The 17,551-nt window shown below is 46.2% G+C and overlaps 1 protein-coding gene across 4 annotated transcripts in view; it reads left to right on the forward strand.

The window, feature by feature from the left end:
* rnf220a (ring finger protein 220a) overlaps positions 1-17,551 on the forward strand; it is a 213,802-nt gene that overhangs the window by 14,332 nt on the left and 181,919 nt on the right. For all 4 annotated transcript variants that reach the window (XM_046359924.1, XM_046359925.1, XM_046359926.1 and 1 more), the window contains exon 2: positions 2,259-3,079. In XM_046359924.1, the coding sequence (XP_046215880.1) occupies positions 2,431-3,079 (649 nt within the window). In that variant the 5' untranslated portion in view covers positions 2,259-2,430. The remainder of the gene's footprint in view (positions 1-2,258; positions 3,080-17,551) is intronic.

The following is a 17,551-nucleotide window of genomic DNA, read 5'->3' on the forward strand; positions in this document are numbered from 1 at the left end:
CACTTAAAATACAATAATATGTTGTATTTAATATTTCACTGACAGCTGCATCAGTCTACTGAGAGTAATCAAGTTATGACAATATGGAAATATTCTATCTATGACGTTCAATAATAAAATGCAAATAAACCCAGTCAGTAAATATTTATGAGCTATTTTCAGTAGATTCTAACTGATATCTACTGTATATATATGTATTATAGGTTATTCCAATGTTCCAATGTTGTTCCAATGTTGTTCCAATGTTATTCCAATGATTGTTTATCATTAGTGATAAGGATAATAGATCCTCAGTTGAGATCACACTGATTCTCAACTTTGGCTGAACTTTTATTATTCAGTCTTATGATTTAAAAGGATGTAGTATATTATAAGACAAGCATGCAGTAATGAGATAGAAAACAGTTTAAGGCCTCCCTTCGGTGTCAGTTTCCCGACAACTCTGCGTGGTGTGGAGTGGAGCGGAGCAGAGGAGTGTGTGTGTGTGTGTCAGTGTGTGTCAGGCTCCAGCCCACAGGGCTGACTCAAGCGCCCTGGGAGCACAAGATTTGTTCCTGTAGCTCCTGCACCAGGCGACTTCGGCTCTGCTCCCTCGTCTGCTGGAGAAGAGAGAAATGATTAGCACATCGGTACAACACTCAGCCTACTTATGCTTTCGGCATAAGGGGATATCCTGTGTCCTTTTATTGAATTGTCAGTTTCACACGGAGTCCACAGCTCTGCACGCTGATGGTAACGATAATACAGCTCAAGTATCCAGGTATTTGTCACTGTGTTACCTGGCTGTCAACACCTACATGGAGTCATTGTTTAGAGGTTATCCCAGAGAAGAGATCTGATAGGCAGGGAAGACTATGATGAAAGGGGGCATGGATAGGGCCTTTTGTTACAGATAGGGTATTGTTATTGGTACCATTTCAAGGTGCTTTTTCCTGGATAGATTAGGGGGAAAGACAGAGTGTAATGTGATGCTTGGGCGTCTGGCCAGACCGGAGCACTGTAGTGTACTATAGTATAGTATAACCCATTTTCAACAGACATTCCCCTGACATCTACTGTATGGCTACGTCCCAAATGGCACCCTGTTCCCTATATAGTGCACTACTTTTGTCCAGAGCCCCATAGGGGCACCGTGTGGGGAATAGGGCGCCCATGTGGGGAATAGGGCGCCGTTTGGGACGAAGCCTGTGTGGTAATGTAAATGTAATGTAAATAGATTATTTTGGGGGGAGAGGCTGTGTGTGCAGTGTGTCAAAGCTCAGATCAGGTTTTAAATGGATTTGAATGAGTGTTCAGGACAGCTGATGTATATAAAATATTTCTCAGCTAATTCCCGTGGAGAGTCTTTGATGTGGGCAGATATTCTGTGTGGCTTTAAAGAGCTATGTACATGATGCTGTAGGTTTGACCTTATCCACATGAATTGGTTCAACATTTGAGAGGATTTAGATAAATCAATGGTGAATGTATGATAGCATATCTAACTTCAACATTTTATGTGTATGTCAATGTAAAGGTACATGGAATATCATTTTAAAATATAGATTTATGAAGTAGAGATGCATAAAATACTGAATTTGTAACTTCAGTTTTGTGGTTGATTTTTATCGATGATGGGCACTTCTTTTGAGCTCTTAAAATGTATACCCACACATAGGTATACACACACATAGGTATACCCACACATAGGTCCATTTGAAACGTTTTTTTGCCATCGTTTCATTAAATCACCTCACACACTTTGTTCAATCTGACCATTTAATCCTCCTGAGAGTCTCAGTCTGTTTCACTGCTCCAGAGGCCAAGAGGTTAAGTGCAGCTAATTTATTCATTCAGTCAAATTTCCTGGCTGTGCAGATGGCAGCCTGATATGATATCACTATCACAATCCCATTGGAGTAGGCAGCCTGGGGACCAGGGACGAGTGTTCACATGAGCAGGCCCGGCCTTATCAGATTGACGAGCGCTGCCGTTATCTGTGACAGACGGTTCTGGTCCAGCTGCAGGCAGGGGAGGGAGAGATGGAGAGATGGAGAGATGGAGGGAGGGAGAGATGGAGAGATGGAGGGAGGGAGAGATGGAGAGATGGAGGGAGGGAGAGATGGGGAAATAATCCGCTTAAATCGAAGTGATCCAACCCCAGATCTCTCTCTGAGGGAAAGTTTGTGACTTCTTCAAAGAGGCTCTGTCATGTTATTTTTAATAGTTTTATGGCTGATGGTGAATGAAAACGTCACTTCTTGTGTGTCCTGTTACAGACGGTGACCTGAGGAGGATGAACCCGCAGTGAGACTGGACCCTTCCGTGAGGACCCACCTTCCCCTGACCTGCGTGTCCAGAGCCGCCTCCCGCAGCCCGGACACCCCGCCCCACTCCTTCTTCTCTCAGCCCCTCCTCTGGGCCCAGGAACCCCACTCCTCAGGTACCAGGATGGACCTGCACCGGGCCGCTTTCAAGATGGAGTCGTCCTCTTACCTTCCCAACCCTCTAGCATCCCCGGCCCTGATGGTGCTGGCTTCCACCGCCGAGGCCAGCCGTGACGCCTCCATCCCCTGCCAGCAGCCCCGCCCCTTCGGCGTGCCTGTCTCCATGGGGGAGAAGGACATGCACCTGCCCTTCAACAATGGCTCCTACACCTTCGCCTCCATGTACCACCGTCAGGGAGCCGTTCCCGGGGGCTTCCCCAACCGGGACTTCCCCTCCTCCCTGCTGCACCTGCATCACCAGTTCGCCCCCCCAAACCTGGACTGCTCCCCCATCAACATGCTGAACCACAGCGGGGTGGGGGCCTTCCGACCCTTCGCGTCCCCTCCAGACGACCGTGACGGGGCAGGGGGCTACCAGTCTGCCTTCACCCCAGCCAAGCGCCTCAAAGGCTGCCTGGATGCAGACGCCTCTCCCCACCTGCGCTACACGGACGCTGAGGGTAAAGAGTATGACTTTGGGGGGGGACAGATCCCCTCCAGCTCCCCAAGCGCCCTTAAGGCAGTGGAGGATGCTGGGAAAAAGATTTTTGCAGTGTCCGGCCTGTTGTCCGACCGCGAGACGTCATCGAGCCCAGAGGACCGCATCGAACGCTGTGAGTACATGTATCTGTATATTATGAAACATAAAACTCATGTAAAGGTAACCACTAATTCTACTATTAAATCATGCCTCACAAACAATACACTTTTGATATTAGTTTACAAGAATAAATGTACCTAAAAACAACACATCCTGTGTGCTGTGTTGCTATAGAGACAGCAGCATCCATACGTTGCTATCTATGAAGTGCATTAAAGTACAGAGGGATGTTCAGGAAGTGAGCCCCACACACAGATGAACTCCACAGATTTGATTCATAAATTACATGGAAGTTTCTCTTGGGTAAGTGCAAGTGAAAGAATTTGGGAAAATATCAAATGATGCCAGGGCATGCTCAGAAGAATAAGTATGCTGCTGAGAGGGAGTCCAGTAATATAACTGGCAGTAATCCACCCTGTGAACCTTAACTCCAAAATACAGTAGCAGCCTGTGAAAACCAAAGACATTTCCATAGGCCCACTCAGCCTTAAACTCACTCACACACTGTCCTCCCCTCTCGCTGTGGTCTGTGGCGAACGCATACACACACGCTGATGTGTGAGCTCACGAGGTCACACACACGCGCTCACACACACACGCACACACGCACACACACACACACACACACGCACGCACGCACGCACGCACGCACGCACGCACGCACGCACGCACGCACACACACACACACACACACACACACACACACACACACACACACACACACACACACACACACACACACACACAACACACAATTCCCTCACCGATTATGTTCTCTGTCACCCCTACAGTGCACAACACTGATTTTCTGGTCCCTTCTTCCTGCCTTCCCCCCATGTCCTTTCCTGTCCCTGTCTCACTCCAACTCCCACAAGCTCTGGGACATTAGCATTCTCCAATGAGCAGAGGCCATTTGGCTCACTGTTTTAATCTGATTACTTGGGAAGTGACTCGCAGCAAGATGGGGTACAGTCCTGTCATCAGCATTCATCATACCACTGCACTCACCCAGCCAGTGTGGCAAATGAACAGGGGATTACCCAGCTTTCCAAACTTTGGCAGGAGGCATGTCTCTAACAGGAGGGGCGGATAACCCCCCCACCCCCACCCTCTCTCTCTGCACAAGCACTAACAAGTCCTACACACGTCAACAGGATCCATCTGATCTTGTGACAGATTGGTGGGAGAGAGAGAGCGAGAGAGAGAGAGAAAGTGGGAGTCAGTCTCTCAGGAGAAAGAGACCGAGCCCTCATTATGGTGGCGGGTAATTGCACACTGAGAGTCGCTGTGCTTTCTCACTATCTTTCTCACTTTTCCTCTCCCTTTTCCTCTCTCTGTCTCTCTCATTGGGAGGGCTAGAGCGCGACAGGCGCACTGTGCATAAGGAGAGATCGAACCACCCTTGATCGAACACATGAGAGACAAGAGCGGCGAACTGAGACTGATCCGATAAAAACACCACCGGAGGAGCAGGGAGGGGGAATGACACCCAGCAAGAAGAACAAGAGGGAGAGAGAAGGAGGGAAGAAGAGAGAGAGATGAAAGAAATAGCATTTCTCATAAAGGATTACTTGTTATAGGAGTCTTGTTTAAGTCGCATTGGTGTTTTTCAGATCCTGTAAACGTCAGCCCAGCTAATGCTGTCTGTGTTTCTGCTGGTCATGTTTATGTCCAACCAGAGAGATGCATGTAGATTTCTAGCGTAGATAGAAGTGAAATAGATTGAATTACATGTCCTTCGTGTTGGGCATTGGGAAACTGCAAGGCTTATGGATCTTACCAATACCATCCAGATAAACTGCTATTGTGTGTTAAGCTGATATTTGTGTCATTTGATTAGAATACGGTCTGGTTCATCCTCACTGATATAGAGGAGATTAGGGTGGAAGGGGACCAGGGGACTAGGGGGGTTGGCATATCACATTATAATATACGCATGGCACATTATAATATACACATATCACATTATAATATACACATATCACATTATAATATACACATATCACATTATAATATACGCATATCACATTATAATATACACATATCACATTATAATATACGCATATCACATTATAATATACGCATGGCACATTATAATATACACATATCACATTATAATATACACATATCACATTATAATACACACATATCACATTATAATATACGCATGTCACATTATAATATACGCATATCACATTATAATATACGCATATCACATTATAATACACACATATCACATTATAATATACACATATCACATTATAATATACACATATCACATTATAATACACACATATCACATTATAATATACACATATCACATTATAATATACACATATCACATTATAATACACACATATCACATTATAATATACGCATGTCACATTATAATATACGCATATCACATTATAATATACACATATCACATTATAATATACACATATCACATTATAATACACACATATCACATTATAATATACGCATGTCACATTATAATATACGCATGGCACATTATAAGCTATTACATGTCAGTGTACTCATATTACAGATTTATCCCTCTGAAATCTGTAATAAAAGGGTGTTTCCTTGTATACTGTATAGTTTTAAAGGCACCCGAAGTAATTTGCCTGTTTAAAATTCACTTGAATATTTACAATGAAAGAATCACACGCAGAAGCTCAGTGAAGACAGAAGAACACTTGTTTGTTTGTGAGAGTGATTTTAAATATGTGTATCTCTGTGTGTTTTGTGTGTGTGTCATTTATTGTCATGGATGTGTGTTTGTGTGTGTGTACATCTCCCTCTGTGAGTGTGTGACAGCTGGAGCTTGTTTGTTTGTTTTCTCCCACCACACATTTGCACCGCAGATCTGAACATTGAACCTGACCCTGAGCAGCTAACCCACTTCCACATTTCCATTCCACAAAGCTCCCCAACAAGCCTGGCTTAGGGAGGAGAGATGGAAAGAGAGTGAAGAGACAGAGAGAGAGAGAGAGAGAGGGAAGGAAGGAAGTACTGTGTGTTTGTGTGTGTGTGTGTGTGTGTGTGTGTGTGTGTGTGTGTGTGTGTGTGTGTGTGTGTGTGTGTGTGTGTGTGTGTGTGTGCGTGCGTGCGTGCGTGCGTGCGTGCGTGTGTGTGTGCGTGCGTGCGTGTGAGAGCGTGTGTGCGTGTGTGCGTGTGTGTGTGTGTGTGTGTGCGTGTGTGTGTGTGTGTGTGTGTGCGTGCGTGTGTGCGTGTGTGTGTGTGTGTGTGTGCGTGTGTGTGTGTGTGAGAAAGAGAAAAGGGAGAGGAGAAGGTAGAGGGGCAAAAGTGAGATAAAAGGAGAGATAAAAGAAATTACAAAAAGGAGGAGGATGAGCAATTAGCGTGGTTTAGAGCTGAAACGCAGACCCCAGCTGCTTTCCTGAGCAGCTGAAATAAAGAGAAGAATCCTTAAGACAACAGAGTGCAGCCACGCAAGCTTCCTTCCTGACGTGACCGAGCTGTGAGCCGTACAGGCCTGTCTCCATAAATCCCCACTGATTTACGGGGTACTGGGTGCCTGGCAGGGCCACACTTAACCCCCACCACTCCGGTTGCTCAGGACTGGAGATAGCCACTGACCGACCCACCTCCCAGTCAGTCAGAGGACAGGCCAGTCAGGCTAGGCGAGACATCCCACCTAATGTCTGTCTGTCTGGGAGAATCACGATTCAGAATCAGGATTCAATCTCTCCCACATTTAATTCAAGATCCCCAATCACAGAAGAGTTTTGGGTTTAGGTTAAATTATTTTGTGATGATTATGAATATGAACAGCTAGGTTGTTAATATTCATAATGAGAATGTAGTTCTATCTCCATAACCGTTTCTGTACCTTTCTGGTTGCCAGGCAGATCATTCAGTGGCGCCTTTAATGATTTGCTGGCCCTTACCTTTCCCTCTCCCTCTCTGTCATGATGATTGGTGCAAAGTTCCTGCCTTGTAGATCTGTCACCCAATGTGCAGTTATTCCAACGTTCTTCACATCCAGTGTTCAAAAGAGCAACATACGCTGACAGCTGTTAAAACACACAGTGAGTCAGATGGGGATTTTTTTTCTTTCTTTCAAAGAGCAGATGTCATCCGTGTGGTTGTTATTCCCGGGGAAATGTTACAAACTTTTGGGAAACGGTTGTAGGAAAAGGAGACAATCACAGAAAGAGAGGGTCTTCAAGGATGAATGATGCTAGTGATAAATAAAATACATTAGATGCCTTTATGAATAGAAATACCTTTATATTTGAATTACTGTAATGTTATGCTCATGAATGTTTTGTTTAGTCACAACAACCCCTATTCATTTCTTTCTGGCAGATGAAGAGTTGAATAGCCAAGGAGGCAAACATTATCATCCCCACAAAAATCTACTCCCTCCACACTCTCTCTCTCCCTCTCTCCCAGCCTCTTGCTCTGCTGTCATCCCCTCTCCCTCCCTCCCATCTCCCTGTCACGGTCTAGTGGCGAGGTTAAGTTAAGTAAGAGTGTTCTAATAATTAGGCTGCGGCCCGGGTGCTCGTCTGTGCTTACCCAGATGTTAAAAGGCTTGTCCTCTCATTTTGCCTCTCTGTCAGTCCCCGTGCCCATCCCCCCGCCCCTCTCTCTCTCTCTCTCACTCTCTCTCATCATGCTCTCTCTCCCTCTCTCTCTCACTCTCTCTCTTTCTCTCCCTTTACCCCCCACTCCCTCTCTCTCTCTCTCTCTCCCTCTCTATCTCTCTCTCCCTCGCTCTCTCTCCCTCTCTTTCTCTCCCTTTACCCCCCACTCCCTCTCTATCTCTCTCCCTCTCTATCTCTCTCTCTCCCTCGCTCTCTCTCCCTCGCTCTCTCTCCCTCTCTTTCTCTCCCTTTACCCCCCTCTCTCTCTCTCTCTCTCTCTCTCTCTCTCTCTCTCTCTCTCTCTCTCTCTCTCTCTCTCTCTCTCTCTCTCTCTCTCTCTCAGCGGTAGACATTGGGTGGTTGTTGGCAGTAGACAGCAGGTGTCTACCCATCACAACACTGTGTTAAATAGAAGAAGCAGTGAGCTGTGCCATTGCTGCGGCGCGATGCAGATCAAGGATTAGCGCTTTCTGCCTGGGCTTTGTTGGCTCGGCCACTTGAATTGGACACAGATTGGTGGCAAGCCTCGATTATTGAAACGAGCTGCTGGATCCACTGTTAGGGAAATGAACGGGGGGAAATGAGATGAGCGGCGACATCCTCCTCCAAGGAACAGCTGGGCTCTCTGGACTAGTAAACAGCTACTCACATGAATCCACTCTCAGCTAAAGGACGGGCTGTTAGAACACATTGAACACAAGCCTGCAACTTTTGATCTGCTTTCTCAGAGAGACAGAGAGCTTGTTTCAGCTTCAGGCTATATGACAACATAAGTATCGATAGGAGAATGTAAAAATGAGCAGAGGCTTTATGTAGCTGGTAATATTGTGGTGGTTGTTTCCCCTGACAGTGGGCTGTGTTATTTTTGCTGCGTGTCTGTGTGTGTGTGTGTGTGCGTGCACGCCCATGATATTTCTGCTGTGTCTTTGTGTGCAGCAGCACTATGGGGGGCCCAGTCTCCGTCCGTCTCCCAGGCCCCGGGTCAGCCACATTCCCATGGTCCGGATTTCAGCCCTGTGCTGATGTCACTCAGCCTCTATAAAACCCCAGTGAAACCAGCCCGCTGAGTCCAGTAGAACCTCCACAGCTGGCATGCAGTTCCGTTCCTCTGTTACCCAGGGGTCAGGCTTCCGGTCAGGCACCATGAAGGCAGAACACCCTGGAGGTCCACTCCTCCATTACCCCTCCTCCTTTTTTATTATACAGGTTTTCATTTGTGGTCTTAGGAAAAGGCGAATTGTCACTGACTGACTCACAGTGCCCAGAGCTGAAGGGTTTATTTCTCTAGAGAGCTGCCTTTCACAGCCTTCGGCCTGCCCAGGCTTATGCTGGTGTGTTGAAAGGTCTGTTGCCCCAGAGCACCCTTAAAGAGGCAGTGGCTGAAGCCGTGCTCCTGCTAACAGGTCCCCCACCCAGAGCTAAACAAGACAGACCCACACGAAAGCCGGCGTGTAGTCTTCTCTTTTATTTCCCCTTTCATCTTTCTTTTTCCTGTGCTCCTCTCCCTTTCTCTTTCTACTCCCTCTTTTCCCCTCTTTCCCCTCCCTCCCTCTCTCCTCACTAGGTCTGCCCCCCCCCTTCTCGTCTCTGTAATCTAATCTTCTCACAGTTTGTGGATGCAGTCTTCTGTGACAGGCTTTTTTCCAAAAAGCCCACTTGGCAAGACGACACATATACGTTACGCCCTTAATTTTGAATAATTCATCGGCAAGTGATTGCTGCCTCTGAAGCGCTGCGGTGATGGCTGGTCACGGTGCATAAGAGAGGCTGCGTTTGGGATCGTTACCTGTTTTAGCGCACGGTTTCACAGTGTTGCAGAAGGGCTGTGCCACAATAACACCCTTTTTTAGGCCATTACCTCACAACCACATGACATGCACCTGTAGCTTTTGTTTTGGTGCTATTTAGTCTTCACTGAAAATACGCTAGCGTGGTTTTTCAGTAAGCAAATCAATCAAAAAAAAGAAAAGAAAACTTAAATGTTGAATTTGTTGGTATTACAATGATTTACCAGGTAACTAAACAGGCCATGTTTGAAACCGGCATTCCCTTGTTATTTACACCACGCTCCATCGGATGCAGAAACACTGTATTACCACGGTCTCATAAGCTCATCACAGAACCACCATGTCCAATCATATCTGCATGGTCCTTCACACCGACCCACAATGCACTGGTGCATTTGTGATGGGTGACGGCCATTAGGAAAGTGTTGCCGTTCTCCCTCTAGCTACCTTCATGTCACTCTTCCTCCATCCCAGCCCTCCTCCCACTAGCCCCAATTAATTATTTATCAGCATGTATCATCTATTTACCTCTGTAATCCATCTGTCAGCAGGCCTATTGATTCAATCCTGCATTCTAATTGTGTGTCCTCTACTCGGCAGCTATCTCATATTCAAATCCAATAGCTGTCACCCACCCAGACTCCATCTCTATTAGTTTCCCAGCCTCTCTCTGTCCGTAGCAGTGTTTTTTTTAATCATTGGAGTCGTAGTAGCTATTCTAAGCTATTCTAAGGTATTCTAAGGTATTCTTAAAGAAGTTGTTATTTCGCTACAGCTGCATCTCAGCTGTTTCTGCAGAATAGCAATGAGAGATGTATTTTGAAGAAGTGAGTGAATATATGACATTTGATAGAGAGTGAAACTGAGAAGTGGAACAGATGAGAGGCTGAGTTTCAAACACGTAACATCTTTACTCTTCGTCTATTCTGTTTCAGTTCTTTATTTCATTTTTTTTTTCACCCGATGTCCCTTTTCCCCTACTCCTGTTTGGCCCTGTCGTGTGCTCCTCAGAATGACTGGTACGCCCAGGGCAGTGGGCCTGTCGGTGTGCTCCTCAGAATGACTGGTACGCCCAGGGCAGTGGGCCTGTCGGTGTGCTCCTCAGAATGACTGGTACGCCCAGGGCAGTGGGCCTGTCGGTGTGCTCCTCAGAATGACCAGCATGCCCAAACAGTGGGCCTGTCGGTGTGCTCCTCAGAATGACTGGTACGTCCAGGGCAGTGGCCCTGTCGGTGTGCTCCTCAGAATGACTGGTACGCCCAGGGCAGTGGCCCTGTCGGTGTGCTCCTCAGAATGACTGGTACGCCCAGGGCAGTGGGCCTGTCGGTGTGCTCCTCAGAATGACTGGTACGTGTCAGGATCCGGTTACAAACCCGGGTCTCCAGAGTGAGAAACAGTCACTTAACCAACTGAGCCACGAATAGTCGGCAGAACCCAGAAGATGAGGCAGACACAGCAGTACTTGAGACGGTGTATTTAATGAAGTAAAAAGTGAAGTTCTTCAGGAAAACATGTAACTCCACAACCTCAAAAGGAATTCCACAAGAACAAAGGTAATCCTCCAAGACAAAAAGGTAAATCCACAAGGTGGAAGGTAAAGCACAAAAAGCCTCAAAAGATACTCAAAAACAAACAAACAAGAACAAAAAACAGAATTCCACAAGAGAGTCCACCGGGATCAACAAGAGTTCACAGAGTACTAGGGCTGGGTGCTAACATACAAACACAGAGCAAAGAACTGAGGAAAACAAAGGGTTTAAATACAATCAGGGGAAACGAGGCACAGGTGCAAATAATAATGGGGATCAAGGGAAAACAGAAGGTCAAAAGGCACAATGGGGGCATCTAGTGACCAAAAACCGGAACAACCCTGGCCAAATCCTGACAGTACGCCCAGGCAGTGGGCCTGTCGGTGTGCTCCTCAGAATGACTGGTACGCCCAGGGCAGTGGGCCTGTTGTTAGTTCTGTTGACATTGAGGTGTCAGATAGATAAAGGAGGTGTAGCAGTCTGTCTGTCTCTCTGCTGAGGTGTGTGTGTCCTGGGAGAGGAAGCTGAGAGACGGTAGACCGCACTGTACCAACACCACAATACTCAACCACACCACACCACACTACACCAAACCGTACCACACTACACCAGACCACACCACACCACACTACACCAGACCACACCACACTACACCAGACTGTACCACACTACACCAGACCACACCACACTACACCAGACCACACCACATCACACTACACCAGACCACACCACACTACACCAGACCGTACCACACTATACCAGACCACACCACATCACACTACGCCAGACCGTACCACACTACACCAAATCAAATCAAATCAAATTTATTTAAATAGCCCTTCGTACATCAGCTGATATCTCAAAGTGCTGTACAGAAACCCAGCCTAAAACCCCAAACAGCAAACAATGCAGGTGTAAAAGCACGGTGGCTAGGAAAAACTCCCTAGAAAGGCCAAAACCTAGGAAGAAACCTAGAGAGGAACCAGGCTATGTGGGGTGGCCAGTCATCTTCTGGCTGTGCCGGGTAGAGATTATAACAGAACATGACCAAGATGTTCAAATGTTCATAAATGACCAGCATGGTCGAATAATAATAAGGCAGAACAGTTGAAACTGGAGCAGCAGCACAGTCAGGTGGACTGGGGACAGCAAGGAGCCATCATGTCAGGTAGTCCTGGGTCACGGTCCTAGGGCTCAGGTCCTCCGAGAGAGAGAAAGAAAGAGAGAATTAGAGAGAGCATATGTGGGGTGGCCAGTCCTCTTCTGGCTGTGCCATGTGGAGATTATAACAGAACGTGGCCAAGATGTTCAAATGTTCATAAATGACCAGCATGGTTGAATAATAGTAAAGCAGAACAGTTGAAACTGGAGCAGCAGCATGGCCAGTCAGGTGGACTGGGGACAGCAAGGAGTCATCATATCAGGTAGTCCTGGGGCATGGTCCTAGGGCTCAGGTCCTCCGAGAGAGAGAAAGAAAGAGAGAAGGAGAGAATTAGAGAACGCACACTTAGATTCACACAGGACACCGAATAGGACAGGAGAAGTACTCCAGATATAACAAACTGACCCTAGCCCCCCGACACATAAACTACTGCAGCATAAATACTACACCAGACCACACCACACTACACCAGACCACACCACTCTACACCAGACCACACCACACTACACCAGACCGTACCACACCGTACCGCACCACACTACACTACACATGACCAGACAACAGTACATCAGACCACACCACACTAGACCAGATCGTACCACACTACACCAGACCGCACCACACCACACTACACCAGACCACACCACACTACACTGTACCACACCACACCACACTACACCAGACCACACCACACTACACCAGACCACACCACACCACACTACACCAGACAATACCACACTACACCAGACAACACCATACTACACTGTACCGCACCACACCACACTACAGTGTACCGCACCACACCACACTACACCAGACCACACCACACTACACCAGACCACACCACACTACACCAGACCACATCACACCAGACCACACCACACTATACCAGACCACACCACACTACGCTATACTACACCGTACCACACCACACTACACCAGACCACATCACACCAGACCACATCACACTACACCAGACCACACCACACTACACCAGACCACACCACACTACACTATACTACACCGTACCACACCACACTACACCAGTAAGTACCGTACCGTACCGCACCACACTACACTACACCGTACCACACCACACTACACCAGACCGCACCACACCACACTACACCAGACCGCACCACACCACACTACACCAGACCACACCACACTACACCAGACCACACCACACTACACCACACCGTACCACACCGTACTGCACCACACTACACTACACATGACCAGACCACAGTACATCAGACCACACCACACTACACCAGATCGTACCACACTACACCAGACCGCACCACACCACACTACACCAGACCACACCACACTACACTGTACCGCACCGCACAACACCACACAACACTGTACCACACCACACTACACCAGACCACACTACACTGTACCGCACCACACCACACTACACCAGACCACACCACACTACACCAGACCACACCACACTACACCAGACCAGACCACACCACACTATACCAGACCACACCAAACTACGCTATACTACACCGTACCACACCAAACTACACCAGACCACACCACACTACACCAGAACACACCATACCTCACCAGAACACACCACACTACACTGTACCACACCACACTACACTGTACTGCACCACACCACACTACACCAGACAACACCACACTTCACCAGACCACACCACACTACACCAGACCACACCACACCACAATACACCAGACAACACTACACCACACTACACACTACACTGTCCGTATCCAGGCATCTGAAGCCGGCGCTTTTGTACACCAGTAAATAGTAAATAGTTTTATACACCAGTAAATAGTAAATAGTTTTATACACCAGTAAATAGTAAATAGTTTTATACACCAGTAAATAGTAAATAGTTTTATACACCAGTAAATAGTAAATAGTTTTATACACCAGTAAATAGTAAATAGTTTTGTACACCAGTAAATAGTAAATAGTTTTATACACCAGTAAATAGTAAATAGTTTTATACACCAGTAAATAATAAATAGTTTTGTACACCAGTAAATAGTAAATAGTTTTATACACCAGTAAATAGTAAATAGTTTTATACACCAGTAAATAGTAAATGGTTTTATACACCAGTAAATAGTAAATAGTTTTATACAATAGTAAATGGCTCATACTGTTGTTGTCAGTTGTCTTCTAACTAGACTTTTGACATAATTGAATACAGTAGCAGAGTGTGTGTGTGTGTGTGTGTGTGTGTGTGTGTGTGTGTGTGTGTGTGTGTGTGTGTGTGTGTGTGTGTGTGTGTGTGTGTGTGTGTGTGTGTGTGTGTGTGTGTGTGTGTGTGTGTGTGTGTGTGTGTGTGTGTGTGTGTGTGTGTGTGTGTGTGTGTGTGTGTGTGTCTGTAGGGTCTATATATGCATGTCGGTATAAATGCAAGCTTATTGCTTATTCGATGCCCTCGTCCTCTTCTTCCTCTTCCCCTTCCAAGTCTCCTGTTATAATAACAGGCCATGTGTGAGAGCCCAGCACCAGGAAACGTGCAAATGCAGCAATCAGTAAACACTCACTGAGCTAATGACATCAATCAATGGCCTTTTAAAACAGCAGTTTGATAATTACAATCATCAATGCTCCCTGCAGTATTCATTACCAACTAGCAAGCACTGATCTCAATAGGGCTCTCCTTTCATCTCTGGCTGTCTCTCTCGTTTACTCATCGCTTCATTGATAAAGCTTAATAGAGATGTTTTTATCTGGATCAATTTTAGAATGATCTTGTTTTGTAATATTAAGATTAAGAGTATTATCTATTTCGACTCCAGTTTAGTTTTAAAAAATGCTAAACTAGCTGTTCAGTTTGTGTTTGCATTTTTGATCTAACATTAAGTTATGATGAGAAGGATAACTTAACCCCAATGTAATATGTAGTCTTTAGTACATTTTGGTCTGTTTCCAGAAATAGAAATTGAAACTGTTATTCCGTTTAAACAACCTCTGTTTAATGTTTTGGTAAGAACTGATATAGGGCCTACTGTAATACATTAACACATCTTAGTAACTCAAAGTGTGAGACAGAATGTACTTTCTCTTTCATTATGATGGTTTAGCCAAAGTTATTCCACAACTGTAGAAAATCTATTTCATTCTCCACTTGTCTCTCCGTGGTGTCAGAAGAAGGCGACAAGGTCCTTGTGTTTCATTTTGTGCAGTGATCAGTGATTACGTTGTCTCGTCCCGCCCTCTTTGAGAGTCGTGATGCTTGTCGTTACGGCTACGGTGGGGGAAATTGCGCTGAAGTTTATTCCTGTGACACATCAAAGGGAAACAGCGGCCGTTTAACTACCCCTCTCAGTGTGGGGTCCACAATCGTCTTAACCAGTGTCGCCCCCCCCCCCGCCCCAACCACCCCAACCATCAAAGATCTAAACTTTGGCCGCTCCTCAATCAATGGTTTTCATCACATTTGGCCGTTTGTACCAGCCAAACAGAGACAATTCTGAGACATACAGATCAAACTTGTTGCTGTTGAAAATGACCGCTGAAAGTGGTGAGGGGTCTGATCTGGGATGGGACTGAGCAATAAGCTTACATTTATACCTCTCTTTTCTTTGTAGACTGGACTTGTTTGGCGATGTGTGGCTGCGTCTGGGGTACAGCTAGCTAGCTGTCTGAGTTAAGCCTCGTTTCACACCTGCCGTGGTGTAATCCTTTAGTCATGTCAGACTGCAGTAGGTTCCTTTAGTCATGTCAGACTGCAGTAGGCTCCTTTAGTCATGTCAGACTGCAGTAGGCTCCTTTAGTCATGTCAGACTGCAGTAGGTTCCTTTAATCATGTCAGAATGCAGTAGGCTCCTTTAGTCATGTCAGACTGCAGTAGGCTCTTTTAGTCATGTCAGAATGCAGTAGGCCCCTTTAATCATTTCAGACTGCAGTAGGCTCCTTTAGTCATGTCAGACTGCAGTAGGCTCCTTTAATCATGTCAGAATGCAGTAGTCTCCTTTAGTCATGTCAGACTGCAGTAGGCTCATTTAGTCATGTCAGACTGCAGTAGGCTCCTTTAGTCATCTCAGACTGCAGTAGGCTCCTTTAATCATGTCAGACTACATTAGGCTCCTTTAATCATGTCAGAATGCAGTAGGCTCCTTTAGTCATGTCAGACTGCAGTAGGCTCCTTTAGTCATGTCAGACTGCAGTAGGCTCCTTTAGTCATGTCAGACTGCAGTAGGCCCCTTTAATCATGTCAGAATGCAGTAGGCTCCTTTAGTCATGTCAGACTGCAGTAGGCTCTTTTAGTCATGTCAGAATGCAGTAGGCCCCTTTAATCATTTCAGACTGCAGTAGGCTCCTTTAGTCATGTCAGACTGCAGTAGGCTCCTTTAATCATGTCAGAATGCAGTAGTCTCCTTTAGTCATGTCAGACTGCAGTAGGCTCCTTTAGTCATGTCAGACTGCAGTAGGCCCCTTTAATCGTGTCAGACTGCAGTAGGTTCCTTTAATCATGTCAGAATGCAGTAGGCTCCTTTAGTCATGTCAGACTGCAGTAGGCTCTTTTAGTCATGTCAGAATGCAGTAGGCCCCTTTAATCATTTCAGACTGCAGTAGGCTCCTTTAGTCATGTCAGACTGCAGTAGGCTCCTTTAATCATGTCAGAATGCAGTAGTCTCCTTTAGTCATGTCAGACTGCAGTAGGCTCATTTAGTCATGTCAGACTGCAGTAGGCTCCTTTAGTCATGTCAGACTGCAGTAGGCTCCTTTAATCACGTCAGACTGCATTAGGCTCCTTTAATCATGTCAGAATGCAGTAGGCTCCTTTAGTCATGTCAGACTGCAGTAGGCTCCTTTAGTCATGTCAGACTGCAGTAGGCTCCTTTAGTCATGTCAGACTGCAGTAGGCCCCTTTAATCATGTCAGACTGCAGTAGGCCCCTTTAGTCATGTCAGACTGCAGTAGGCTCCTTTAGTCATGTCAGACTGCAGTAGGCTCCTTTAGTCATGTCAGACTGCAGTAGACTCCTTTAGTCATGTCAGACTGCAGTAGGCTCCTTTAGTCATGTCAGACTGCAGTAGGCTCCTTTAGTCATGTCAGACTGCAGTAGGCCCCTTTAATCATGTCAGACTGCAGTAGGCCCCTTTAGTCATGTCAGACTGCAGTAGGCTCCTTTAGTCATGTCAGACTGCAGTAGGCTCCTTTAGTCATGTCAGACTGCAGTAGGCCCCTTTAGTCATGCTCCTTCAGTCATGTCAAACTGCAGTAGGCTCCTTTAGTCATGTCAGACTGCAGTAGGTTTCTTTAGTGATATCAGACTGCAGAAGATCCTTTAGTGATGTCAAACTGCAGTAGGCTCATTTAGTGATGTCAGACTGCAGTAGGCTCCTTTAGTGATGTCAGACTGCAGTAGGCTTCTTTAGTGA

This window comes from Oncorhynchus gorbuscha, linkage group LG08 (genome assembly GCF_021184085.1).
Source record: "Oncorhynchus gorbuscha isolate QuinsamMale2020 ecotype Even-year linkage group LG08, OgorEven_v1.0, whole genome shotgun sequence".
NCBI classification, from domain to species: domain Eukaryota; kingdom Metazoa; phylum Chordata; class Actinopteri; order Salmoniformes; family Salmonidae; genus Oncorhynchus; species Oncorhynchus gorbuscha.